Source organism: Misgurnus anguillicaudatus, chromosome 21, assembly GCF_027580225.2.
Source record: "Misgurnus anguillicaudatus chromosome 21, ASM2758022v2, whole genome shotgun sequence".
Classification (NCBI taxonomy): domain Eukaryota; kingdom Metazoa; phylum Chordata; class Actinopteri; order Cypriniformes; family Cobitidae; genus Misgurnus; species Misgurnus anguillicaudatus.
The window spans coordinates 61,860,764-61,888,260 of record NC_073357.2 but is presented as its reverse complement, the minus strand read 5'-3'; the positions used below and the strand labels follow the sequence as shown (position 1 = coordinate 61,888,260).

At 37.7% G+C, this 27,497-nt stretch overlaps 2 protein-coding genes across 5 annotated transcripts in view; both read left to right on the top strand.

Moving 5' to 3' along the window:
- lrp4 (low density lipoprotein receptor-related protein 4) overlaps positions 1 to 19,586 on the top strand; it is a 117,806-nt gene extending 98,220 nt beyond the window's left edge. The window contains exons 23-39 of one of the 4 annotated variants that reach the window (XM_073859590.1): positions 290 to 429; positions 1,424 to 1,510; positions 1,621 to 1,792; positions 2,272 to 2,434; positions 4,714 to 4,939; positions 5,201 to 5,504; positions 5,663 to 5,881; positions 8,843 to 8,977; positions 9,198 to 9,306; positions 9,472 to 9,664; positions 11,053 to 11,166; positions 11,885 to 11,990; positions 12,123 to 12,181; positions 12,273 to 12,360; positions 12,448 to 12,592; positions 12,789 to 12,870; positions 16,560 to 16,696. In XM_073859590.1, the coding sequence (XP_073715691.1) occupies positions 290 to 429; positions 1,424 to 1,510; positions 1,621 to 1,792; positions 2,272 to 2,434; positions 4,714 to 4,939; positions 5,201 to 5,504; positions 5,663 to 5,881; positions 8,843 to 8,977; positions 9,198 to 9,306; positions 9,472 to 9,664; positions 11,053 to 11,166; positions 11,885 to 11,990; positions 12,123 to 12,181; positions 12,273 to 12,360; positions 12,448 to 12,592; positions 12,789 to 12,833 (2,305 nt within the window). In that variant the 3' untranslated portion in view covers positions 12,834 to 12,870; positions 16,560 to 16,696. Of the gene's footprint in view, positions 1 to 289; positions 430 to 1,423; positions 1,511 to 1,620; positions 1,793 to 2,271; positions 2,435 to 4,713; positions 4,940 to 5,200; positions 5,505 to 5,662; positions 5,882 to 8,842; positions 8,978 to 9,197; positions 9,307 to 9,471; positions 9,665 to 11,052; positions 11,167 to 11,884; positions 11,991 to 12,122; positions 12,182 to 12,272; positions 12,361 to 12,447; positions 12,593 to 12,788; positions 12,871 to 16,559 lie in introns of those variants that run through there. The other 3 variants (XM_073859589.1, XM_073859588.1, XR_012360143.1) reach the window with 3 other exon arrangements.
- Positions 19,587 to 21,315: 1,729 nt separating this feature from the next.
- On the top strand, positions 21,316 to 26,972 carry LOC129453469 (sodium/potassium/calcium exchanger 1). The gene is made up of 8 exons (XM_055217744.2): positions 21,316 to 21,369; positions 21,496 to 22,541; positions 24,404 to 24,512; positions 24,603 to 24,685; positions 24,801 to 25,046; positions 25,297 to 25,386; positions 26,511 to 26,677; positions 26,753 to 26,972. Exons 2-8 carry the CDS (start codon positions 21,564 to 21,566, stop codon positions 26,970 to 26,972), a joined length of 1,893 nt encoding a protein of 630 aa, XP_055073719.2. The 5' UTR covers positions 21,316 to 21,369; positions 21,496 to 21,563.
- The last annotated feature ends 525 nt before the right edge of the window (positions 26,973 to 27,497 follow it).

Here is a 27,497-nt window from a genome sequence, read left to right as displayed (position 1 = left end):
GTCTTTAAATTGTGTTGGTCATTATGGAAATGAGATGTTGCACCTGTGTTTGGCCGAAATTTCCACTCCTACTTTTTTGTGTTCTTCGTGCTAAATTGTCCTGTTTAGTTAATCTGGCCCTACAGTTTTAATAAAGCAAATATGTTGGCACAATTATATTTTTGCTCATTTTGAACCATTGTGTATATAAAGCTATTTTGTTTATTTTTTATTTCTTTGACATACAAGTGAAAGATATTTTCACAGACACGATAAAAGAGATAAAAAAGCATTTTTTGTCTTGTCACGGAATGAACAGTTTCCTCATCTTCGCCCGCCGGACAGATATCCGTATGATTTCTCTGGACATACCTTACTTTGCTGACGTTGTCCTGTCAGTCAGTACATCCATGAAAAACACGATTGCCATCGGAGTGGATTCTGTAGAAGGTTTGTGGAAATTCACACGTGTAATGCACATTTATATGTTATATCATAGATATGTGCACTAGATGTCGCTTTGGCTACGGCAGTTCATTGGAACGAATGCGTCAAATAGAGCCGCCATCTTGGAACGCCATCTTGAAATAGAGCCGCCATCTTGAACTCCGCATCAGCGTCATTGTAGGCAGTGGTGTAACGGAAATAAAATCACCATAAATCGTCATGAATGCGATTCTCTAGGTTTTTTTATTTGTTCGTTCCAACAGTCAGACATGTATTTAGCATTGAGTCCAGAAAAAATTAAAGTTTTGATATTATGAAAATCTAGGATATATATATATGTAGTATATGCTGTTTGATAGGGTTGTGAAGGTGCGTCACGCTGCATCTCTATGGAAAGGCTGAGGGAGAAATCCAAATTTGCAGGTCGCACATTAGCAACTGGTTGTAAAAATGCTTGCACTGCGTAAAAATGGTATCGAATTGCAGTCGCATTCAGGAGCCCTATGATAACAAAAGTAAATTGAAAAATTGGTTCATAAGATCTGCAAATTTAACGAGTACCGATGGAGTAATTTAATCCTATGATCGACCGATCTATAGCCATCGATCAAAGCATCCCTAGTATAAATTGTAATCTGGGATTAAAGCAATTCGGCTTTACGAGCACCATATACCGGTTGAGCTTCAGAAATAATTGCTTTTCTTGAAGCTAATTGGTTAATACATAAAATCACAGTCTAGAACTGACAGGATTTTAACAGTCTTGACGTGAAACATCTGGTCAGCGCATTGATGTTCAGCGCATGAGTGGATCAGTATAGTAGATTTTGTGTGTTTGTGACACAAGGAACTGTATTATCAAGTATTTAAGGCTTTATTGTGTATATACTTCATGTTGTGGACTTCATGCATGATTTATAATAAAGCACTGACTCTTGTAACCTATTACATCATTAGAAAGGATTATGATGAATACAGTATTGTCATGATCCTGCAGGTAAAGTGTATTGGTCAGACAGCACATTAAAGAAGATCAGCAGAAGCAATATTAATGGTACAGAACATGAAGAAATCGTCTCAAACGGTAAGACAACACATCACAAACTACAGTTACACTGAAACTTACTGTATTTACTTCAGTTCATCTCCCTCATTGATGTTTAGATGAATCTGAAGTTGTTTGTGTATCTTCAGGTCTGGTAACCACTGACGGTCTGGCCGTGGATTCGGTGGGAAGGAAGATTTACTGGACGGACACCGGGACGAATCGCATCGAGGTGGCCAATCTTGACGGCTCTATGAGAAAAGTGCTTGTGTGGCAGAACCTGGACAGTCCGCGTGCTATTGCTCTGTACCATGAGATGGGGTAAGTGATTCATCCACGAGACCCCATTAAAGTTTTGTGGCTTTTAGTGTGTGCCTATTAGAGACAAGACAGTCAAAAGCAAGTAATGAATGATGCAAAAGGGCTTCTCTACAACCAATTTATATATTTAAAAAATGGCTGATGGTACTGAAACAATTTTCCAAGGTTGTCTAAGTATGACATGATTCATATGTTGTGTTTAAATAAGAAGTAGAATGTGTGCACATCCAAAAACTTTTAAACGCAAGTGCTCGATCACCAAAAAATAAAGGAATACAAAAACAAAGAACGGCACCCTGCTGCTACTGCTCTCAAAAATTATTAATTAAAAGACAACGTTTCGACCAAACAGGTCTTCGTTAGGTCAGACAAACGGGTCGAAACGTTGTCTTTTAATGAATAAATTTTGAGAGCAGTAGCAGCAGGGTGCCATTCTTTGTTTTTGTATTATTTCATATGTCGTGTTTATCATCTTTAAGGTTTATGTTCTGGACTGACTGGGGTGAACCTGCCAAGTTGGAGCGCTCGGCCATGGACGGATCGGAGCGTGTGGTACTGATCAATAATAATTTGGGCTGGCCGAATGGACTGGCTATAGACCGAGTGTCTTCTCAGCTGCTGTGGGCTGATGCACATACTGAGGTTTGGGACTTAATACTGTAGAGCTCAATACTAAAATTGATCAAGATTTGTGTTTCTGAAACAGCTGTGCGCTTCTAAGACAGCAAAGAAAGAAAGAAATAGTGTAAAGTTTGTTTGAGTTTTGCGATCTTGCATAAATTCTCATTTCATTGCAAAATAAATGCAAAAATGTTCAATCTCATGAAAAATAAATAAAATGATATAATGTTCTGTCATCATACAGGGTAGACAATTTTGTGAATATTTTTGGCTTTATTTTTCGAACGCACATCTTCTTCTAGCACGCACCCCACTATATAGACCCCTTCACGGTTCACGTCACAGGCGGTTCCCACTGCGCATGTCGGGGTCAGAAAAGTCATTACAGCAGATTGAGATGCGTATTATTCAGTATCGTCAAAAATGCCTACTTACGTCGTGGGCTGTGAAAATCGTACGAGGTTTTCCGTTAAGGTTTCGCGATTCATGCAGAATCTCAAAAACAAAAAATACAACATCTGCGGCTGCAAGTAATTAACGTGCAGACTGAGACCGACCCTATCAGCGTGTATGGAATCAATTCGAAATGGTCGTGGGTTTTAGACCCGCAGTCCAGCTGTGCCTACTGATTCCCGACCCGCATCCACACCGGAATGATGCGTTAATATTAATCCATCGTTAAATCAAACAGGTACCCGCCTGTGTGCAGGACTCTGGCACCGCACAAGTCCTTTCTCCTTTCAGGCTTTGCAACGCTCACATACAAAAATGTAAAAATGCCCATCGGCAAAAATAGGCACACAAAGATGATTATATAATGCACAGTTTAGGGAAAATGTAGTTTTGGATGTGTGGTTATTAGATCCATGCATTATGCATGTTGACTTTGTACTTACTTGTCGTATTTTTATTTGTTTCTTTGTTCCTATTTTACTACTGACTTTTTACTTGATTGTTTACTTGGGAACTTACTAATTTAATATTAAGCATTTATTATATCTTACTTAGAAAAATATCTGGAAATTACCACCCCAAAATCAGTTTTTGATGGTAAAAAATTGCAAAAACCTGGTGGAAGTGGTAAAGATCAATTCACACCGATCTGATGAATGCAAACAAACTCTAGTTGTTGTTGGATTTCAAATGAACAAGTGTGTTGTTGTTTGTCAGATTAGTGTGAATAGTCTTTACAGGTTTAGTGTTAATAAAATAGTACATTAGAGACACTTTATCTTGACACTCAACATGTGTGGTGTTTTATCACAGTTTAGCACACTGTGACGACATCACTCTCTTTTATTTTTTTAAACATTTGAGAAGTCACTTTTTGTTTTACATTTCTCAAGTATACTTTTGCCTCGTACACACTACAAACTTTCAGGAGTGACAACCGCATTTAAATGCATGAGTGAATCCACTAAGTAACGAGACTCACTCCCGAAAATGTGATGATTGACACGTAGATAACCATAGCAACTTTCTGCCTTCTTGCGCTTATCACTCACAGCTTTGACCAAAATAATTTACCAGCGTTATGTTTTGCAATAAATCTCCGTCTTGGTGTTGTGCATTGTACGCATTTTTGAGGCTGCTCCACAGCGGGCTATCTTGCAGTGTTGCCAGGTCCTCGTCTTTTTTGTACGTACATACCGTTTTGGTGTTTATCCGTTTATGGCTTTTGGCTCATGAAGCGATCAAGATTTTGGTGTTAATAAAGTGGGAAGGTGCCGGTCCCAATATTTTGATCTTTGAGAAAAAGCGTTTGGATTTATTTGGGTTTATTATTGGATTTTTCTTGTTCGCTTATTTTTTTGTGCAAGATCTGGCAACACTCGGCAGCAAACGCTCGTGCCTCTGTCATTTTTTGCACCGCGCATACAGATATTTTTAGAAGAGATGTCCATGATGCATGTTTAAACACTTTATTAACTACTAGTTGTTCAGTTCGGTTATGTACACAGTTTCTGTAAATGCCGTTGTCATTACCATCATTTTGCGGGAGTTAATTTTGTTATAGAATGCAGTTGTCAGTCACGTAAATTACTGAACTGTGTGTGTACGGGACCATTTTTATAATAAACAAAAGTAGCATACAAGATCAGAAAAATCAACAAAACAATAAGTCCTTCTTCACTTCTTTACCGGTACATTGTTAGGACTTGAATTCATTACTGAATTTATTTGTTAAACAAGAGCCCTGTGTATAAATTTAGCGATCACCTGATTCAAAAACCACTTTTTTGATTTTCTTATTTTAAGGAAACATTGCTGCTGTATAAAACTCCTGTGTTTTTCTCCAGAGGATTGAAACGTCAGATCTGAGTGGTTTAAACCGCAGGACACTGGTATCTCCTGTTCAGCATCCGTATGGATTAACACTGCTGGGACCTCACATGTACTGGACAGACTGGCAAAGCAGAAGTATTCACCGAGCTGATAAAGACACCGGAGAAAATGCCATCATCATCCGCTCAAACCTACCCGGACTCATGGACATACAAGCTGTGGACCGCTCCAGACCTTTGGGTACGGTTTACAACGCTATACAACGCTTTTAATGTTTGTGTTGGTTTATTTTTTTGTGTAATTTCTATTTCTTTAGTAAGTTGACTGCACTAGTTATTCACATTTGGTTGTACTGTGAAATGAAGGAAAGATTAAGAAAAATATAATTTGTCATGTGCTGCCCTCTAATGGTCAGGATTTGGTTTAGTTGTACAGCTGTAAGACATTAATTTATAATCACACAACATACATGAGATTCAATTTCTTTTTGCTCTTTTGAAGGCTTAAATAAATGTAGCCGGAGAAACGGCGGCTGTACTCACCTGTGTCTTCCTCGTCCTAATGGGTCGTCCTGCGCGTGTCCCACCGGTATCCTGCTGAAGAGTGACAGGAGGTCCTGCGATCCCCTCCCGGAAACATACCTGCTCTTTTCAAACCGCGTCAGCGTTCGAAGAATCTCTCTGGACACGAACGACCACACAGACGTGCACGTCCCTGTACCTGAGTTACATAATGTCATATCACTGGATTATGACAGCGTTGATGGGAAGCTGTACTACACAGATGTATCACTAGATGTTATCAGGTATGACATTATGTCGTATGTAAGTATTGTGTTGCTGGCTGTCATGCAAACACATTTTAGGTTATACTGTTTAAGTGGAAATGCTGTTATTTTTATACTTTTGAATTTATTCTGCGAGCAAAAGTGTGTTTAATTCCAGTTTCTTTGGGTTTTTACAGACGGGTGAATTTAGATGGCAGCAGCATGGAGACTGTGATCAGTCAGGGTCTGAAGACCACCGATGGACTCGCTGTGGACTGGGTGGCTCGTAACATGTACTGGACAGATACGGGCCGTAACACCATTGAAGTGGCTCATTTAGATGGCACGTCCCGGAAAGTTCTGGTGAACAACAGTCTGGATGAACCGAGAGCTATCGCTGTGTTCCCGAGCAAAGGGTGAGACATCAAATGTTATTTCTTCTCTGTGATAAATCTACAGTACACAAATATAAAAATATGAATGTAACACTTTATTGGGACGCCCCAGCCCGTCCTGTACCACTGTATCCATTTTTACGACCTGCCCCACACCCGCGACCATTAAATAGCATACTAGGCATTGTAATGTAAATAAAAACAGCGAAAGAGCTTGGAAACAGCCGTTAGATTACATCGCCCTGTAAACTGGCTCAACTTTTGCTTATGAACCATAGAAACCAGCATGGTCATAACAAGATAGGATAATGATAAACATTTTCAACATTTACAAAGCAACGTTTGTTGCAACTATGTCTGAATACCGGTCCCAAACGTAAGATTTAGCAGCTTGACCTTATTTTCTTTTGATGATGTAAATTCCCGACCTTAATTTTCCGTCACCTTGTCTTCCATCCCCGTTTGTTTTGCTGTTATGCCTGGTGGCGGTAGCTGCTTGGTGCTTTTTCATGGCATAAGGCCAATGGTTTGGGGACATCACGCAAGTTACACTGCTCAGTAGGCCTACGTATTATAACTTTATCAAATAACTGTAGTAAAATATGAAAATATATATTCCCAAACATTTAATATAGGCTAAAGGAAATTGCACACAATATGAAAGTTTTTTATGTAATGACCCGCCTAAGTGAGAATTTCTTTACCCCCCAACCTTTCTGAATATGAATAAAAAGCCTTTCATCTCTATAATGGTTTGCATTGTGATGTAACGAATGATCAATGAATGAAAATGAATTATTGCATGTTTTGGTGTATCGCAAAATAAATCTGACCCTGAGCAGTTTCCATACATATTTTTGTATATATTGCAAATGATCTACCTTTTCTGTTTCAAATGTTTTTTTAAAGATAAATTAGATAGTACTCAGTACTCAGACAGTTTATTAAAAAGTGCCAGCTGTCATTTTAAATTTCTTGAAAAATTGCAAATGTGTGAAATATCTGACCTTGTTAATATAAAGTAAATTCATGGGTCCACTTAGATCTGAAAACGCAGTAGCTGCATTTTCATTAAAAACTTAAGCGTTGTTTTCAAAATGTCTAAATTTTTTTTTTGAAATGACAGCGTTTTTATTAATAGATGTTGTACGACTAAAACACAATTTTCTTGTCTCGCGATAAGTCAATCCAAAAACAATAACAACTGGTGTGTTCGACTTCGTACGGTGCAGTGCAGAACAATGTGCGGATGACATCGCAATATCACGAGAGCAAATTTGAAAACCCAGTAGCTGCATTTCCATTAATAACTTTAGTGTTATTTTCTAAATGTCTACAAAAATTGCGCAGTGACAACGTTTTTATTAACCGATGTTGTGTATTCAGACAGCTTATTGAAAATTGCCAGCTGTCTATAAAATTTTTTGAAAAATCACAAATGTGTGAAATATATGACGTTGAAAATGTGAAAATGTTAATATAAGTAAGGAATAATTGACGACGGGCCATTGAATTATAAGAAAATAATGCACACCGCGTCGTGCATTATTTTCAAATAATTCAAAGGACCGGAGTTATTTATTCCTCTTATACCACGGTTACTACAAACATTGCTCTGGTGCCTATTTTTAAGACATTTGACAAGTTAAGTGTGCGGTTATTAAAAAAATAATGCATACCCACAGAACATTTCTCAATCAATCAGAATACAGCATTCAACAGACCCGTTGTATAAAGTAAATTCATGGGTCCACTTAGATCTGAAAACCCAGTAGCTGCGTTTCCATTAAAAACTTTAACGTTATTTTTTTAAATGTCTACAAAAAATTGCGAAATGACAGTGTTTTTATTAATCGATGTTGTGCGACTAAAACACAATTTTCATGTCTCGTGGTAAGTCAATCCAAAAACAATAACAACTGGTGTGTTCAACTTTGTATGGTGCCGTGTAGAACGACGTGTGGATGACATTGAAATACCACGAGAGCATGCAGATGAGTCGACTACTAAATCGCTATTGTGGTATTTTGATGATTTTCTACCAACCAAATATAGAGCACCATATTTAAAGAATGATCATGTGACCTGTAAATCAGTGTTTCCATTGAGGTTTGCTATATATGCTTTTTCAAATTACCTAAAAAAACACCTCATCCAAGCATAAAAACTTTTTGGGAGTTTATGCGAAATTGCTGTTTTCCATTGGGTGCATTTTGAATTCGCTATTTCAGTTTGCGCAATTTGAATGGTAATGGACATGCAGCTAATGTCAAACCTGAGTTTGTTTGGGTGTAAATTTTGGGCTTTGACCAGGTCGGTATATATTTGTGGCCTTAGGTAATTTAAAATAAATGTGCTTTCTCCGACTGCAACATTTAAGAGCCGCCAACGTTTGAGATGCTTTTGTGCCCTTAAGAGGTTGCATAAGGTTGATGAAAATCACACGACCCCACATTTATTTGTCTTAAAGCTTTAATAAAAAAAAAAAATCCAAACTAGATTTTGCTTCATTTGAGGTATCAACATTACATTTACGGATGTGCTTAAAGTAAACAGTAAATCGTTTTGTCAAAATTTGCTAAATTGAATCAACAATAAGCATTTCCATCAGCTATATCAGTCAACCTTTTGATGCACTAAACCTTGCAAAAATGCTTTGGATGGAAACATGACTTATAAGTAACAAACCTCACAGAGATTTCCCTGTCTTATTAGAAACCTCGATTTTGATCAGTCCAAAGGCATCATTGCAAGTAGCTGTAAATGCAAAGGCATTTCCATTGCATTAAAATGTTAAAAAAGATGGTTTGTTAGATAGTAATGCATCAAAGTTGTGAGTTGAGTCTTCCATGAGTAGTGTTAGACCTCATCTATGATATTTCGTGTGAATTTTAGTTGTATGGAAACCATAAATGTATGATTTTGAAGCATTTCTGTTGTACAGAAGTAAAGTCAAATGCATTTTTAATTGGTTTTGTCAAGGTTCTTGTTCTGGACGGATTGGGGTCACATCGCAAAGATCGAGCGAGCTCATCTGGACGGTTCTGACAGGAAGGTTCTCATCAACACGGATCTGGGCTGGCCGAACGGACTGACGCTGGACTACGACACACGCAGGTAAAACATACGAGACTATTGAAGAAAAATAAAGTCATCTCAACACTGTTTATTCTCTGTCTGTGTCATCTTAACCTCGTGATCTCATCACACTGTTGTTGTTGTTGCTGCTGCTCACTGTAGTTTGTTTTCATTGGCACTGTAGTACTAACAAACACTGGCTTAGACTCTTGATGAAGTCCAGCAGATGAACTGATGCATCACATGGTTTTATGTGTAGGATCTTCTGGGTGGACGCTCACCTGGACCGCATTGAAAGCTCTGACTTGAACGGCAAACTGCGTCAGGTCCTGGTCAACCCTGTCTCACACCCGTTTGCTCTCACGCAGGTACTTTACAGTCCTCACTGATCACCTGACTCTTCATCTCCCCATAATCATCCCCTCAGTGTCCTCGCTCTGCATGAACATCTTTGACGTCTTCTCATCTTCTGGTCCCTGTTTCTTCACATTCTTCTTTCTCTCCTCTCTCTTTACCTCTTTCTTTGTCCCCAGTTCAAACCGGTCTCCTCTCCATTAACTCCTTTTTCCCGAATCTCACAGCAAGACCGCTGGATTTACTGGACGGACTGGCAGACCAAGTCAATTCAGCGTGTAGATAAGCACACAGGTCGTAGTAAAGAGACCGTGCTGGCTAATGTTGAGGGTCTCATGGACATCATAGTGGTGTCGCCACAACGCCAGACGGGTAAGGATTGACTCTTAGGGGTAAATGGACGAGTATTTAAAACTGGACATGGAAGAGTTTGTTATTGTGTGTTATCCTGGTTATAAAGGCAATAATTGTGTTATAGCATTGTAACTATAGATGCTAGTATGTAAATGCTTTAAATTATTCTTATGGTGCGTTCACACCAGACACGAATGAAGCGTAAAGCGCGAGTTATTTTCATGGTAAGTCAATGCAAAGATGCGATAGACATACTGCAGCGCGATTCGCGCAAATGAAGCGTTTTGGGCGTTGAACTTTGCCAGATATCCGCGCCGCGTTAACCAATCAGAAGCTTGCTCTAATAGTGACGTGATTACGACAAAGCGAGAGAAGGCAGAAATACTAAGCCACAAACAAACAAGGACAAAATCATTGTCGCTGTATGTGGACACCCGGAGCTGTACGACACACATTCCTACTTTTATAGAAACGTGAATAAAACCAATCTTGCTTGGAAGAAAGTGCACTGCAAAAAAACCCTTTTTGCAGATTTTTGGCTTGTTTTATGCACAAAATGACTTAAATTGATATTTTTGGTCTAAAAACTAGACTTATTTTCTTGGGTCGTTTTGCTCATCAAAAAAGCATCTTCATTTAAGAATTTTTGGATATTTTTACTGAAAACAAGACAAAAATACTAAATTTTTTCCTTGAAAATATTTTTTTTTGCAGTGTGAGTAAGGAGGTTGGACAAAAAATGTCTTCTTACTTAGCAATTTTGTCTTGTTTTCAGTAGAAATGTCTAAGGATTCTTGGGTTAAGATGTATTTTCTTGATGAACAGAATGACTTAGAAAAGTGGGTCTAGGTTTTAGATTAAAAACATAAAATGTAAGTGAATTTGTGCTTAAAACATGCGAAAATATCAAGAAAATAATTTTTGAATTAGGTTTTTAAGAAAACATTTAACTAATTTCAAGATTTTTTTCTCACCCCATTGGCAGATATTTTTGCTTGTTTTCGGCAAAAATTCACTTAAATTGTATATTGGTTGTCTTAAAACTAGATTTTCTTAGGCCATTTTGCTCATCAAGAAAATCCATTTTGATTTGATTTAAGATTTTTTTTATATTTCTACTGAAATCAAGAAAAAAATACGTTAAGAAAGTCATTTTTAAAGTGCATATATATACATATTGAAACTACAAGCTAGCTAAAGCCGGCAAATTAAGCGTATTTGCGTCTGAATTTCATGTGCAAATAAAGCAAGTTAACTCGAAATGTTCAAGCATCCAACAACTCGCAAATTTCACTATTTATTCACTTCATTTGCATCTGGTGTGAGCGCTCAGTTGTAATTGGCTAATGAAAATGATTGTAGTTCTTCTATAGTCAACATATGAGTAACCATCAGACTCATTGTAGGTACGAATTATTGTGCTGTGAATAACGGTGGTTGCACACATCTGTGTCTGGCGAGGAGTAACAGTTTTGTATGTGCGTGTCCAGATGAACCTGACGGTCGGCCCTGTTCAACCAGTGAGTCTCACATCTCTTATTGATCGAACTCAGATACTGTACTGCATACTGTGATGTTTCACACATGAATGTTCATTTATATGACCATGGTATGTGATATATTCATTTGTGTTATGTGTCATGAAAGCATTTTTAAAAAACATCTAGGCCCAGTGGTCTACATTTAGGCCCTGGCTGTGTCCAAAATAGCCCCCTATTCACTACATTAGTTATCAAAGTGAGTGGGTGAATTTGGACAAAAAGTGCTGCGAGCGCCATCATGTGTCGTGTTAATTTATAGTAAAGGGGTATATCGGCTAGCTGTTTAGTGTAAATCAGTTGTGCACTCATTATTGCTGTGCATTATGGGATTGTATAATTTTGGACACAACTACAAAATGGCTGTCCCCTTATCTCTTTCCACGCCATTGACAAGTTATCTCGTCAATTAAGAGAAAACGCTTCCCTGCCAATGACAAGTTTTACGGCAATCCATATTTCCGCTATTATCCACCAGGTGGCGCTCTTACCAAACTTATAAGACACTGAACATCCACAAACAGTAAATACTCCGTGTCAATGTTTATTCATCTGATCTTTAACAAAAATGCAAATATCTCAGCTTTTTGGTTATCTCTTGTTAATGTGATGTCACACTGATAAAGCCCTGTTGTTCAGAAGGCAACAGTACTGATAGTGTTTAGTTAATGAGTTAATAACTAGTTTTTTGTTGTTCCAGTCTCTGGTTACGTTCCAACTCCAGCTGATAAGGGAACAGCAGCGACTCAAGCTCCTAACAAGCTGCCCAAGGGCCCTACGCAGAAATCTGTTCATCCAGTGGTCAAGTAAGTCTATTAATCTTTGCCTTTTTCTCACTTTTAACCAAATTCTGTTATTAAGATTGAAGTGAGATGATTTTCATTGATTTGAATGTTGATTGACATCTGTAAAAAATCATTCATGGTTTCTCCTCACAGTTGCACAGATTCGAGTCTTCATGACTGTATTCAAAACAATGTTGTGTCTGCCCCACGCGGTAAATACTGTACAAATATCTTATTTTCTTTTACTGTTTGTGTAATAAAATAACTGAGGAATTAACCTAAAAAAAATGTTGTTTTCTATAGATGCCGGGCCTCATATCAGCTATGTGATTGGTGGAGCTTTGACGATCTTAGCTATTCTTATACTGATCATAGCGTTTATTATTTACAGGTGAGCGTGCAGATTCTTTTTAAGCATTTATTTTAGATCTAAATGAATCTGTCGATCATTATTAATTCATTTACTTCTCATTTTCAGACACAAAAAGTTAAAGTTTGCCGATCCAGGAGTGAGTAACCTGACCTACAGTAACCCATCATACAGAACCTCAACACAGGAGGTGAAAATAGAGACCAGCGCCCAGAAACCAATGATAAACAACACGCTGCGATATAAAAAAGAGGTGCGTCTCATTTCACAAAAGAATCATACAGATGCTAGCGTGTTTTTACGGCAGAGGCTGTCTGATTTACAGTAAATGAGCGTTAAATGTTGTGAGATCTGTCTCAACCTGTACCCAAGATCTCACTGAGGTCTTATGGTGAGATTTGGGGTTAAGAGCGAGTCTCTGATGGTTTTGTCATTTCATGTTCCTCTAGCAACTCAGTCAACCCTACAGCTCTCTCTCTCCATACATCTTCTGACAGACGCTTTTATTTTCCTCTCTCAATAACAGTTAAGGTAGTTCAGACATCAGAATCTCTTCTACGCTTTACTGCATGATGAAGCTTTGAGACTGCCAGTTTGTGCATGAAAGCAAAACACAGTTTTACTAAACGTTTGTTAGGTTGATCGTAAAGTGAGAGTTATTTCTCAGCATGGGAGTGCAGTGTTTATTTGATTTAAAATGTTTATGCAGTTCTGTAGAGATTTAGAAAAGTGCCGATTATTTTATTGTGCGATTAATTGTTTGTTTTATTGCTTTGAAGTGTAATTCTCCTAAATTTATTTGTTTGTGCATGAAATAATAATCTTTCAAAATCCGAAAATTCTTCATAAGAAATAAATAAAGTGTCTGAAAAATAACTGAAAATAAAAATGCCATCAAAATAAACAGACTATAGCAGAACAGGCCTTAAATATTAGCAAATCCTATTAAGGTCATATTAGTACTGGACCACATGTCTGTAGTGCCTGCAAAAAATTAATTCCTTACAGATCTTTAAGAATAGCATCCTTAACTTTCCTAAATTTGGAATTGCTGTTTTGGAAATGAATGTTTTACCTGGTAGTTCATTTTGCTTATCAAAGTTTTGTTTTTTTCAACTGTATTAAATGGCTTTGTAATGTGTTGCGTTACACTGTCAATTAAGGAGCGCTTTCTGATACGGTCTCTTCTTATACAGGCGCTGCAGCTCCCCCTTGTGTTTTTAAAGAGTTGTGCAATCATTGTGGTGATCTGAAATCATTGCAATGAGATGAGAAACTATTGTGAAAATTGTGTTGAAACTTTTTTTTTATATTTATATTTATTTTTTATATCGTTAAATATTTGCATTGTGTGTTAATTTCTAATATCTTACCTTTTGGCATAGTCAAAGCGCTACGTAGTCAATTTCAAAGCAACTGCATCAGCGCTGAGGACCTGAGATAATTTTTTTGTTATGGACCTTAGCAATGAGCTTCTCCACAGTGTCATCTGTTATTTTAGATGCACATGCATTTGAAGTTCAAATAGATTTGATTGGCTGTCAGTGGGTTTATCATATATCAGTTGGAAAAAAACGCTCAGAGAGTGACCCCAACGTTATCGTTCATTATATCTTTATAACTCCGCTATTCTCTTTAAAGGCAGGATAGGCAGGAATTATCTAAAAAAACTTGTTTACAAATTTGTTTAAACTGTCTTTATATACCAATACAGGGCTCGAAATTGCAACCATTTTGGTCGCATATGCGACCGAAATTTAATCTGTGCGACCTTAAAATATATTTGGGAGCATTTGTGCGACTGCCCATTTTGTTGTGACGCGAGTTGATTGTGATCCTGCGTGCTGGCGCTGTCCCGGGTTCAGTGTTCTCTCCAACGATACATAACCAATCAAATTTCACCATTAAGTTCTTGCGTTTAATGAAGAACGCAGATTGGCTAATATGAGTATTTTTTAAAACATTGCCTATTTAGTAGTAATAGCATCCTGGTAATGCAGTTATCAATACCAATATATATTAGCCTTCTATATTAGGGTCACTTTTGTAATGTCACAATTAATCAGTGTTTTACTTGTTTGCTAGATTTTCTATGTAATCTTAATCATGTTACCTGTAATTGTTAAATTATTATTGCTGCTATACTATTTCAATAGCATTTGGGTATTAATTTAGGAATTTATGCAGCAAAAAATAAAATAAAATAAAATAGAAGACCAACTTTTAAATGCTGGCCATAGGAAGTGTAAAGCCCGGTGGTGGTGTTTTATTTTTAATAAAATAAATCTATTAACATTGTAGTTGTGGTGGTTTTTAATTTTTGGATGGATGCGCCTACATTTTTGCTGGTGCTCCTAACTCTTTAAACTTGGGAGCACCAGTGCTACCAAATAAAAAAGTAAATTTTGAGCCCTGCAATACATAATTAAAATGTAAGTACTCTGAAAAATGATTGGCTTGCGCGACTATCACTCTCTCTTGCGACCATGGCACCACCCCTGTTGCTACGGGACCTGCCCACACATGCGCACACCCGATTGATTTGAACGTGCAAGAGGCACTCTGGGAAGAGCAAAAGTACAGCAGAGAAAGATATATATCTATATATATCTTATGAATCTTCGAAATTCACCTTCATCACAGCGTAACTGATGGTAATAAAAAAACTTGTATCAATGCAATCTGTTTTTAGCTTTGTCTTATAAATATAACTAGCTCGTTTGTTACCGAATCAAACAAAAATATATTTTAAACTTTACCATTATCAATATGCTAGCTTAAGAGTAAGTACTTAAAGCCATCCTATTTGTTTATATTCATAGTGATAAAGTTAGGTTTATTATTGCATGTGATTGTGACATGATGTTACTACATGCACCGTGCTCCTTCCTCTCCGCTCGTCTGAGGTAAATCCTTCTCCCAGCAGAGCGGTCGACGTCACTCGTTCATGTGTTTTGGGGGCGTGGCTTTAGAAGAAACCCCGAAGGGAGGGGGTGGAGTGAATGGAAAAATGAGCTGTGTTTAAAACAGTGGTGAGAGGTCTACAGACACTCGATTTTTATACTCTCTTTTTCAGAGTACTTACATTTTACTATATGTATTGGTATATAAAGACAGTTTAAACAAATTTGGAAAAAAGTGTTTTAGACTTAAACCTCCCTACTCTGCCTTTAATATAACTTTTTTAATACTATGTTTTTTATAGTTAACGTTATCATTATAATGTGAGCCGCCCCTAAGGCCTTTCGCACCATGGGAGCCTTTATTACCCACACTATTTGTGAGACTACCGAACTAAATTAGCTCCTACTCCAGAGAATGGTCTAACCAGCACAATGCAAACTATTTCTGACGTAAAGGCCAACGTATGGTCCACTTTTTACGCGTACAGTGCATGTGATGCAATTTCCGTCATCAGAAGAGTGCACGCGTACGTAACCCTGCATAGATTATACGCGTAGGTCGCGCATGCGCAGACAGTAGAACATAGTATGTAGCACAGGAGATGCATTGCATTTTGTTGGAATGTGTCAAACGTGTACACTTATGATAAACATACACAAACATACGTAAATGTTATTTTCTCAGCCTCAACGATATATAACACTACAATTTGTCGTAGGAGATTTCATCTCTTAGCCCTCTTTTTTGCTCTTGAATTGCATAACGTATACGTCTAACACACAACAACAACACGGCTCCGATGATGAGACTCAACATATTTGAAGCACTTTTTCATGAAGGTATTGCTCAATCAACAGTAATATTGAGGCCCTGTCCACACGTACAAGGGCATTTTCAAACAATAGCTTTTTCTATGCGGTTTGGCCATTCGTTCATGCGGTTGCTGCGTTGTCATGTAGGAGTTTTTGGCTTGTGATGTTATGGTTCGTAAGGAGTTGAGAGTCTGATTGGCCAACATGGCTTTACAGTTAGAGATATATCGCCATCTGTTGGTTTGGCATGCTCTTAACAGTGTTTCATACCGGGTTTTCGCGTGTTTGTGTGGACGTGGAGATTTTTTTAAACAAAAGTTTTTCTTTTGGAAAAAATGATCTGCATGTTCTTGATGTGATTCTTGCAGACGTGCACATTACGATGTCGATGCTGAAGTGATATATTGTGCGGCCTTAACTAACAGTATCAGTGTATATTCAGTCCTACTGCACCTGTATGATGATACAGAATAAACTCATCATGTTTTTGGGTGACGTTCACAGGTCCAGGGTGTCGGGGACGGGGGTTACACTAAAGAGAAGATCCGGATCGTGGAAGGAGTGTGTCTGCTCTCAGGAGAAGATCTTTACTGGGAAGATTTAAGACAGCTGAAGATGTGTCGGGGGGCGGGGCTTCACACCTGTATACGTACAGATACCGTATCTCTGCAGGCGAGCTCCGCCTCTCTGAACGACGGGGAGACGGAGCAACTCTTGCAGGGCGACCAATCGGAGTGCTCGAGTCTCAACACCGCTCCCGCCGTGACGCCTCAACGTCACGGAGCGCATCCCGACACCGGCTGGGTTCCCAACCGCAAAGCCTCCACTGAGAGCGAAGTGTGAATATGTACATAACATACAGACTTCTGATAGACATAAACTCTGTTGGATGCTTATTTACAGATCTGTCCGGATCCGCGCGACCTTTAGAAATGAACGTGCCATACGTACTTTAATAGAGACTAAACCACACATACAGACTCATGACGGATGTCACATACTGTACATCATCTCCTGATCATCATACATTTTTAATTTATGAAACAAGCTGAAGCCTGCTGGAGTCAAAGAACTGAAGAAATAAACACTGACGGATATTTTGAGCCTTTTTGTACACAAGTGAAACGTTCGCTAATGCAACGCTTATTACAATATTATCAGTTCAGCATCCAGCAGTCATCTCTGTCATCATCAAACCTTTGTATTTATAAACTTTTGTACATTTCATCGGGTTTAAATGTTTTTATTGTTCGGTTTTAAGTAGTTTTTTAAAGTGTTTGGACTGTTAAATGATTCAGTGATGTATTGGATTTTGTGATGGTGCCAAAGGACAGAGTTTACACACACCTGAAGAATCTGTTTTATTTCTAATAAACGACGGTCCACATTTCTAGAGCGTTACAGTAATGTTGAAGTCAGTGTTTGGATCTTTGTAATGATTTGGTGCAGGCGTTTCACAGTTAAATAAATGAACGGACTCTGTACAGCACTTTACACATACAACCATTTTCTTTAAAATCAACCACTGGCTGTGAGAATCTCACATCAACAACACATCCGCTCATTATTCATCTCTATATCTGTACAAACATATTTGCATAGAGATAATGAAGCCTATTTTAAGTGCTGTTAGGATTTGTTGATGTTAAACATTATGGGGAGGTTTCCCGGACAGGGTTTAGATTAATCCAGGACTAGGATTAGTTATTTAAACAGCTTTTACAAACAAACCTTACAAAAACACTACTGCTGTGCATCTTCAGACAAAACATTTTTAGTGATACATTTTAAGATGCGTCAGTGCAAGATGTTTTCAGTTAAAGGGGACATATCATGAAAATCTGACTTTTTATAGCATGTTTAAGTGCTATAATTGGGTCCTCTGTGCTTCTATCAAACTTGAAAATGTGAAAAAGTTCAAACCAGTTACTTAGTTTTGGTAAAACATTCTCCATGTGAAAAAATAGCTTATTGAAATTTGTCTCCCCTTGTGATGTCAGAAGAGGATCTTATTGTAGTAATACCACCCCTTAATCTGAACTAGCGAACCACGGCACTGCCATTTAGTGCAGATAAAGAAAGAGAGAGAGAAAATAATTAATAGCACAATTGAGATTCAATTTCAATAAACCACCATTATGGTGATCAGTGTTTGCATATAATCAGCTCATTATGGTGATCTGTGTTTGCATATCATCAGCTCATTATGGTGATCTGTGTTTGCATATCATCAGCTCATTATGGTGATCTGTATTTGCATATCATCAGCTCATTATGGTGATCTGTGTTTGCATATAATCAGCTCATTATGGTGATCTGTGTTTGCATATCATCAGCTCATTATGGTGATCTGTGTTTGCATATCATCAGCTCATTATGGTGATCTGTGTTTGCATATCATCAGCTCATTATGGTGATCTGTATTTGCATATCATCAGCTCATTATGGTGATCCGTGTTTGCATATAATCAGCTCATTATGGTGATCTGTGTTTGCATATAATCAGCTCATTATGGTGATCTGTGTTTGCATATCATCAGCTCATTATGGTGATCTGTATTTGCATATCATCAGCTCATTTGCATTTAAAAAGACACACCCAAAAACGGCACATTTTTGCTCACACCTACAAAGTGGCAATTTTAACATCTTTTAATAAATTATCTGTGGGGTATTTTGAGCTAAAATAGTCATCTTAAAATAGTCTTGAATTATCCCCTTTAAGACTTGCATTTTAGTCTGGGACTAGACTTAAGCCCTGTCCGGGAGTTTTAACAAAAAATCTGTCCTCGAAATTGTAATGCAAAAAATATTATTTATTGTTCTGCCCGTATGCTGTTAATAATAAAAACATGGTATTTCTTGATATTTGCTTAAAATCTAATTTTGGGATGAGAAAATAGACCTGCACATGTTTTCCTGAGATTCAGCCGATCACGGCATTCTTTTTATTTTTTTGGATGTATCGAGTGATGTCTTCAAATGTTTGTTTTGTGTTAGAGATTTGTGTGTTTGACTTCTCACATGCATGTTGAAGTTTCAATAATCCTCCAGGTTTATGATCTGCTGCTATAACACGCCACAGGTGTTTTATTGCTCTGGACGGCTCAAGTCAACCAGAGTTTAGTGCTGTTTAGTCTACAGTAGTTAACTTTTAGCCAACCGCTCCTTTTTATTCTTTCAGAAAAAAGATTTTGCAATGGAGTAAACAACGGTTGATGTAGTGTACAGGATGTCTTTTGCATTAATTTGATTGTTTTTAATGATATAACCACTTCAGTCGTTTCTAGAGAACGATAGGGTCGCTGCCAGTTATTTAACAGAGTGCTTTATTGTTCCAGAAATATCAGTCATGTGTATAACTGCTGTAAGTTAACTGAGATATTTATAATTTCTGTGTTTGGTTGTAATTTGTATGTAAATATGAAGATGCTGTATATGTAGTTCACTTTTGCAATACTAACCAGCTGTCTGACAGTGATGTATTCTGCTGTTTTTCTATCTTTAATATAAAACTGCATTTGCTTTTAATTACTAGACTTTTTGAGTCACTCTGTTTTATAGATGCATATTTGTATTAAATAATGTCTTCATTTACCTCTTTACACAGCTCTCTGAAATGTTTGATTCTGATTGGCCAGTCACAAAATTCCAAATATTGTTTTTCCCAAATAGCAACTGCTCAAAACTAATAACACACAATAATCTGGATGCTGCAAATTATTTTGACATTATATTTACAAATGATTAAACCAAATAGTGTGTTGTGACATTTAAACGTCGAAAGTAAAAGTTTTTTCTTGTGGAAGATCTGCATTCATTTAAAATGAGCAAATAAAATATTTTACAGTTAATCAATATTTAATGTTCCTTGCCTTATGAGATAAAAGGCGTGTAATATGCAGGATAATGTACAGGCAAACCGTTTGTTATCGCGAAATACAAAACACTGTGAGAGATTATTTCTTTGATGACAACCCTCTGCCTGTGCATTATACCTTACATGTCATTTACTCTGCAAAAATGAGTTCAACAGTTGTCGAGATTCAAAATGTGTCAAAGAGATGAAAATCTGAATGTATAGAGAAAAACTGCATTACTCAATAATTAACAAAAGTCTGTTTAAAGCAGTTAGAAAAGTGTAAAGTTGTTTCAGAGTTATTTTAAATTCTTAGATATTTTTAATTTCAAGTTTTTAATCGTTTTTAAGAACATACTCATTCAGTATTCATTACAAAAAGTCCTATTACATTACTATGAACTCCTCAAAACAAGATTAAATGTTGTTTAAACCTGCTGCTGTTAGCAACAACATCTGACCATGTAGTATTAATATGACCATGAGATTAAAGATATTTAAAGGGGTCATAAATATGGAAACGTCAGTTGTTTTACTCTAAGTGCTATAATTGGGTCTATAATGTTAAAAACCCAGTAACTTGGTTTTGGTAAACCATTCTCTGCAAGCATGTGGAAAAAAATAGGTTGTTCAGATTTCGCCTGTTTTGTGGTGTAGGTAAGTACAATAATTACAATAATACCGCCCCTTAATCTCTGCTTTCCATGCCATTTAGTGCAGAGAGAGAGAGATTTCTTTTTGATAGCACAATTGAGTTTTAATGTCAATAAACCACCATTATGGTGATCAGTGTTTGCATTAGCATCAGTTCATTTGCATTTTAAAGGACACACACAGAAATTTCATTTTTGCTCAAAAAAGTGGCAATTTCAACATGCTATAATTCATTATCTGTCGAGTATTTTGAACTAAAACTCTTAATATGTACTCTGAGGACACCAAAGATTTATTTGACATCTTAAAGTCTCATATGACTCCTTTAAAATATTCTTGTATAGCTCTATGGTAGAGCATTGCATTAACAGCGCAAAAGGTCATGGGTTTAAACCCAGGGAACATGCATACTGGTATGTTTATTTTGTAATGCACTGTAAGATGTTTGGATAAAAGCATCTGCCAAATGCATAAATGTAAATGATAAAAAACATTAATTCTTTGCACAGCAGTGTGTTTCTGTCTACTGTATGTCTAATACATGCAACCTAAAATATCTTAAAAACCTTAAAGCTTAGACTTTATTGCCCCAGGAACATTTTATTCATCACACAAATGCCAATGGTAAACTATTATTATATAATTAAAGCAGCACATAATATAAAGGAGGCTATTTAAAGGCTTCACCCTCTCCAGGATGATATAGATTTATCAGATTATTTTTTCTGATCTTCTTAAACGTGTGTCAGATCTCAGACAGAGCTCTCAGATGCGGTCAGGTGTAAAATACTCAACGTTCTGGTATGTATGATTTCATTTAAACTGTTAGTCTTTATACAGCAAACATATATCCGTAAACTACACTAAAAAGAGTTTGGCATTTTATATTTAAAACTATATGACCATCTATATTTGTGTTTATCCCAGGTTTGTTTTGACTGCACAATGATGTCTTGTTTCTACTTTCCGATTTGGAAGATGCTAGAACACAACAAATGATCAGACACCGGGTTTATAACAATACAGTAAACGGTATGAATCAGTCCAACAGGAGAAGATTGAGGTCCTGCAAAACCCTCAGTGTTATCTTGGTGACTCTTGTTTGTTGGATCTGTTGGGTTTCAGTGAGCATGAATCATGAGGTCTGGAAGAGAACCATTAAAGAAGAAGAAACAGATCTTCATTCTCCTCACATACAGAAGTCCTCTTATGAGTCCAGAACTGATTTAGCCATGAGTCCCTCCATCAGAATACACAAGGATTATTCAAGATGCATTTACATAGAGCCAAACCCCAACACTACAGCCAACTCCACCCAAACCTCCACTTCCACCAAAGCCCCTACAGAACAAGAAAGCCCACCAAGACCTGGAGAAGCCCCTCACAGGACAGCGTACTACCCAGAAGATCTCTTTACGTTAGAAGAGCGCAGACACGGCTGGGTCCTTCTTCATATCTCTGCTATGATTTATATGTTCTTGGCTTTAGTCATCGTATGTGAGGAGTTCCTTGTTCCAGCTCTTGGGATCCTGACAGAAAAACTCCACATCCCAGAAGATCTCGCAGGTGTGAACTTCATGGCCGCTGGAGGTTTTGCACCCGGGTTCTTCATCTCACTCGTCGGGCTCTTTCTCTCCAGCAGTAACGTTGGTATCGGAGTCGTCGTGGGTTCGGGATTTTTTAACATCCTCGCTGTTATGGGTGCGTTTGCCGTGTTCTCAGATGAGAGTCTCAGTTTGACCTGGTGGCCACTATTTAGAGATGTGACCTTCTACACGTGTGACCTGTTCATCCTGCTTGGGGTTTTCCTAGATGACATCATCACATGGTGGGAAATTGTGTTGCTTTTGCTCGGGTGTTTGGTGTATGTGACCGTCATAAAATACAATGAACTTCTAGAAGAGATTGTCACATTTTACCTTCAGAAACACAACAACATTGCTAAAGTTCTGGCCATTGATGAACCTGAGAAGGTGAGGGAGCTGAATCAGCAACTTTATTCGCAGTTAAGTGTAATTTATAGTCATGCGTAGGTTCTACGCCGTAGGTTATGCATATCCTGACGCGCACCTCGCCAAAAATGTAACAACGCGTCCGTTCGCAAGTGCTGTGATTGGACCGCTCAAACCCCTCCTGGCATGTCAAAAAAATCTGCGTTGTATTTGTTCATAGGCATTTTCGCTTGCGATGGTAAGAACAAGGATGGCGACTCAGAAGTATATATGAAAACTGATGCCTCGAGACCTACGCGCAAATATAATTATCCCTTTACTGAAAACAAAAGCAGATAATGTATAACACAAACACTCATGTCATTGATAATATACCTGTATTCACTATAAAAGCATTGCTAAATGTTTTCATGTGTTTTGAGCAGAAATGAGGAAAGATGAAACCAAATTTTATCTTCATAAATGTTACAAGTTACAAGCAGAAGGTATATTCCTGGATTTCTCTCATCCTGTTATATTTATAGATGCATCATAAGCTGTTTGAATGGCACATGTCATTTCAAATAAAAATGATATAGTTATTTCTGGTTGTTGCTACTAGGTGGCCTGTAGTCTAATAATGTCTTTAATCATCTGAAAGATGTAATCAGTTCAAAACAGCTTTAGAAAATTGTTCTTTAATAAACCACACAATCTGGGAAACCGTTATACAGTATTACAAATAATTCATTATGAGCTATGATACTGGTCAACCTTATCATTTACAACAAACATGCATAAAATTTGATCTTTATTAAAGGTGCATTGTGTAAGTTTTAGGAGGACAGAAATGCAACATAACTGTGTTGTAAGTGTATTGTTTTTGTGGCCTTGGAATGAGAATGTGAGGTTTTTGTCTCCGTGCACCGCGGGTCCCCATGTTTCTGCAGTGGCCCTGAATTGACAAACTGCTTTGTGGGGTGTGTTTCGTCACTATGAGGCTGTTTACACTTGGCATTAACATGCGTTTTTATCGATCGGATCAAAAGTGGACGACGTTAATAATGCCAGGTGTAAATGGTGTTCAGTTCGTTTTGGGCTCGCCCACTTTCGTCCACTTTCGGCCGCGTTCGGGGGTGGTCGAGGCCACTTTCGATCGGGTTGCTTTTGTAGTGTGGACGCGCATGTGGTTGAATGTGTTCGAACAACCACACGGACCGCCTTCTCTCCGCCCATTTATCTAATCTGAGGTACTGAAAACAATGTTTTACGTCTTTTCTGACTTCTGGCATGAACATACGGTGAACAGAGCTATTTTTAGCCTTTCATTGATAAAACTAAAGCGGCTGATTTCTGCAGTTTCATTTTCAGTTTTGCAAGCGTGTGAAAGTTGCGCGATCCTATTACCTCAATTAAGCTGAAAATTCAGAGAAAGCTTTAACATATACATTTACAAAACACTTTGCAGCATGTTTACTTACAACACAAGCAGTGGACTCTGTCATAATATTAGTTCGCGTCCATATAAACTCATCATTACTCCCGCTCGCATTTGAATGATCGCCCAACGTCTCGACAGACCACCTCCTCACAGTATTCAAGACAGAAGCCGACGAAAGTGGACAAAAGAGACGGATTTAAATACCAGGTGTAAATGTGATGTGTCGCTCTCGTCCACTTGTGATCCGATCGATAAAAACACATCTTAATACCAAGTGTAAACAGACCCTATGTTATCTCAGATGCTATCGTAGCTTGTTTATGCGTTCGAAATCCAGGGGTGAGAGGTGGACTGAGCAATTAGATACAATTTGCAACCTCACCACTAGATTCTGCTAAAAATTCCACATTGCATCTTTAAGCAGAAAAATAAATGTTTTATGAAATCTTTTATGCACGTCCAGTTAAGGTGTGATGTGTTCAGGGGACGAGGATCAGACTCTCTGCGTAACTGCACCTCACGTAAGACCGTTTATCAGCTTATTATAGATGCCACCAATCCACTTAGAGAAGGTACACACACACACGCACACGCACACACACACATGAACACAATTGTGAATTCATAGTGATGTTTTCTGAGTGTCTGACTGAATTTGTCAGGTGTCAGCAAGAAGAAACATGATGTTAAATCTGTGCCGTCAAACCTAACAGAGGCTTCCAGACACGACAATGAAGAACAGCAGGTACAGTATTCACACTTGTGTGTGTAGTTTGATTTATTAAGATGCTTTCTAGACACAATGTTCACTTGGTTTTTGAGACACAGTACACAGTTTATACTTCTTGTTTTGTTAAAAGACCACAGAGTCTGAGAGCAGTGAGGAGGATGAAGAAGAAGATGATGATGACAATAACAGTGGTGACGATGACAGTGATTTCTCCAGTGATGAAGAAGACAGTAGTGGTGATGATGATGATGAATGTGCCACTGATTTGGCACTGTCTCTCAAATGGCCGGACGAGAAACGTAAACAGGCTCCATATGTTGTTTTGTTGCCCATCACAGGCTGTCTGTGGTTAACCCTTCCTGATCCCCACAGACAGGTCAGCAGTATCAATCTGTCTCTCTCTCTCTCTCTCTCACACACACACACACACACACACACACTGTGCATTATGTTTTATTGCTGAGAAGATTTATTTCCCTTCAGCATGAATATCATGTAAATAAACCAATGGATGTAACATTTTGAAAACTGCAGTGCAAATACATTCATAAATTTTTGAAAAACCAGTCCTGAGTTTCGATGACGGATGCAGTCGTGCCGTTTTATGTATGTGCTTCTGTTTTTAGGCTTCAAAGCAGTATTTTATGGGCACATTGTTTGGATCTTTCCTGTGGATTGGACTGTTCTCATATTTCTTGCTGTGTTTGTCTCATCGGGTCTGTATTATTGAGTTTATTCATCCGATCATATAAAACTTAACTCTTTCCCCACCATTGACGAGATATCTCGGCATTTATGAGAAAACATTTGTATAAAAAAACGTGTTACTGATGAGGTTTTAATGTTTTCTGTAATACGAAGATGGCATACTTCCTTAATTTATAAAAAAACTGAAGCAAAAAATTATTTATTAATTTTAAACTTTGTTTATGTCTTGATAATCGTTTGAATCTGATCAAATCTGAACAAAATTCCTTTACAAAAATGCAGTTATTTCAGCTTTTTGCAAAAAAAAAATATTTTTGAAATAAAACAAAACATAGTTTATAAGCAGAGAAAAATTATAGATTGGATGAAATACTTTTCCCCCTGTTTTGTTTGTTTATTTGAAAGCAGAGGGTCTGTTCTTTCATTTGATATATTTGTATGTTTATATATTTTTAGAAGAAAATCACAAAAATGCCAGCGGGCAACTTTTAAAAAATGGCTGGCGGTGAATGAGTTGCATCGACACACATACATAGATATGAGACCAAACATTTAGACTGATCCCATTATTTCAGAATCAAATTGTGAAGAGGTTCAAATCATTTCAGTAAGATCCCCAACACCAAAAGAGCTCCATCACACTATTTTTGCACACTTTGAAGTATCGCATGAGAAACAAGGGATGGAAAAGCCAAATTTTGAAAAAAATAGCAAAAACTCGTCTAGTTGTATCGGCTGACGTTGTCTTTCCCATATATGGGGCTCGAAGTCGTCGCAATGCCCTTTCTGTTAGTACCTGCATTAAAAATGCTGCATTCCTTCTTCTGTGCACAGCATTCAGTTTGGCAACTACAAGCTGCAATGCTAGTAAATTTATAACTAAATGCAGACCTGTCTCTATTTTCTAAGCATGTCTTGTTTTATTTTATTTTACACTACCACCGTCATTCGCTCAAACAACTTGATGGAAACGCACTGAATTTACATTTGTTTGTTTTCATCTTTTGTGAATTTTGAAAACATTCACTTCACATTTGAATGCAAACCCCTAGTGTATTATACAGCCTGCACATCATTTGTCATAACGTGCTTTCAGGAAGTGAACTTACAGTCTAACATCTCTGTTTGTAAGGTGTGTGAAACTCTTGGTTTATCTGAGGATTCGATGGCTCTGACCGTCCTGGCAGCAGGTGTCTCGGTACCCAATCTCCTCACTGCTGTTATAATGGCACACAAGGGTTTGGGTGGCACAGCTGTGTCTTACTCTGTGGGTACCAACGTGTTTGACGTCACTGTCGGGTGAGAAATGTAGTTTCCACAAACTCTTGATCTAATGTGTTTCAGATATATGAATATGTCTTTGATTTTCTCCAGACTGCCGGTGTCGTGGCTGATGTTATCTGTGTTCAGTAGAGAGTCTGTGTTGAGGGTAAACAGTAATGGGATCTTCTTTATCATTCTTCTGATGATCTTCATGTTGATTTCTGGAGTATCCTGCATTGCTGCTTTTCACTGGAGGATGAACAAACGTTTGGGTTGTGTTATGCTGATGTCATATTTCCTCTTCCTGTTTCTGAGTGTGATGTTAGTATGAATGAGTTTTTTCTTTATGTTCTGTAATGAAACTCTATCATGTCCTTGATCTTTCACATGAGTTTATGTATCACTGTACTGTAACATCAGAACATAAAACAGTTGAAATGAGACGCTTGATATGTAAAACTAAACTTCTTTCATTTTGTGACATCACACAGTTGAATAAATCATTTTATAACTGCAATAAAACATTGTGGGGTAAATATCAGAGCCCACAATATTCACACGTCTGTGTTAACGCTTCTCATTTACTTTGAATGGATGACAGCATGCGTTGCCAAACTAAAATTGAAGTTAAACATTTCTCAACTTTTCAAGAGCCAATGCAGACGTCAGCCAATTAGATTGCCTTATGCAAATAACCTAGTGCAAAGACCGGAGAACAGAGGAGCATGCGTTACGGCCACTGTGATTGGCTGTTGGCCACGCTTCAAACACGCCCACATCAAGCGTTAACGCTGATGCCCCGTGTAAATGTACCGTTACAGTTTCAGTTACTTTTATAACTACACAAGTAATCCAT

What these genes read in the sequence shown, in the direction of transcription:
- LOC129453469 (XM_055217744.2), top strand. Translation starts at nt 21,564, where the DNA reads ATGATCAGACACCGGGTTTATAACAATACAGTAAACGGTATGAATCAG. An exon ending in CACCAATCCACTTAGAGAAG is followed by an intron (nt 24,513 to 24,602) that starts GTACACACACAC and finishes TGAATTTGTCAG; the next exon opens with GTGTCAGCAAGAAGAAACAT. An exon ending in TGCTGTGTTTGTCTCATCGG is followed by an intron (nt 25,387 to 26,510) that starts GTCTGTATTATT and finishes TCTGTTTGTAAG; the next exon opens with GTGTGTGAAACTCTTGGTTT.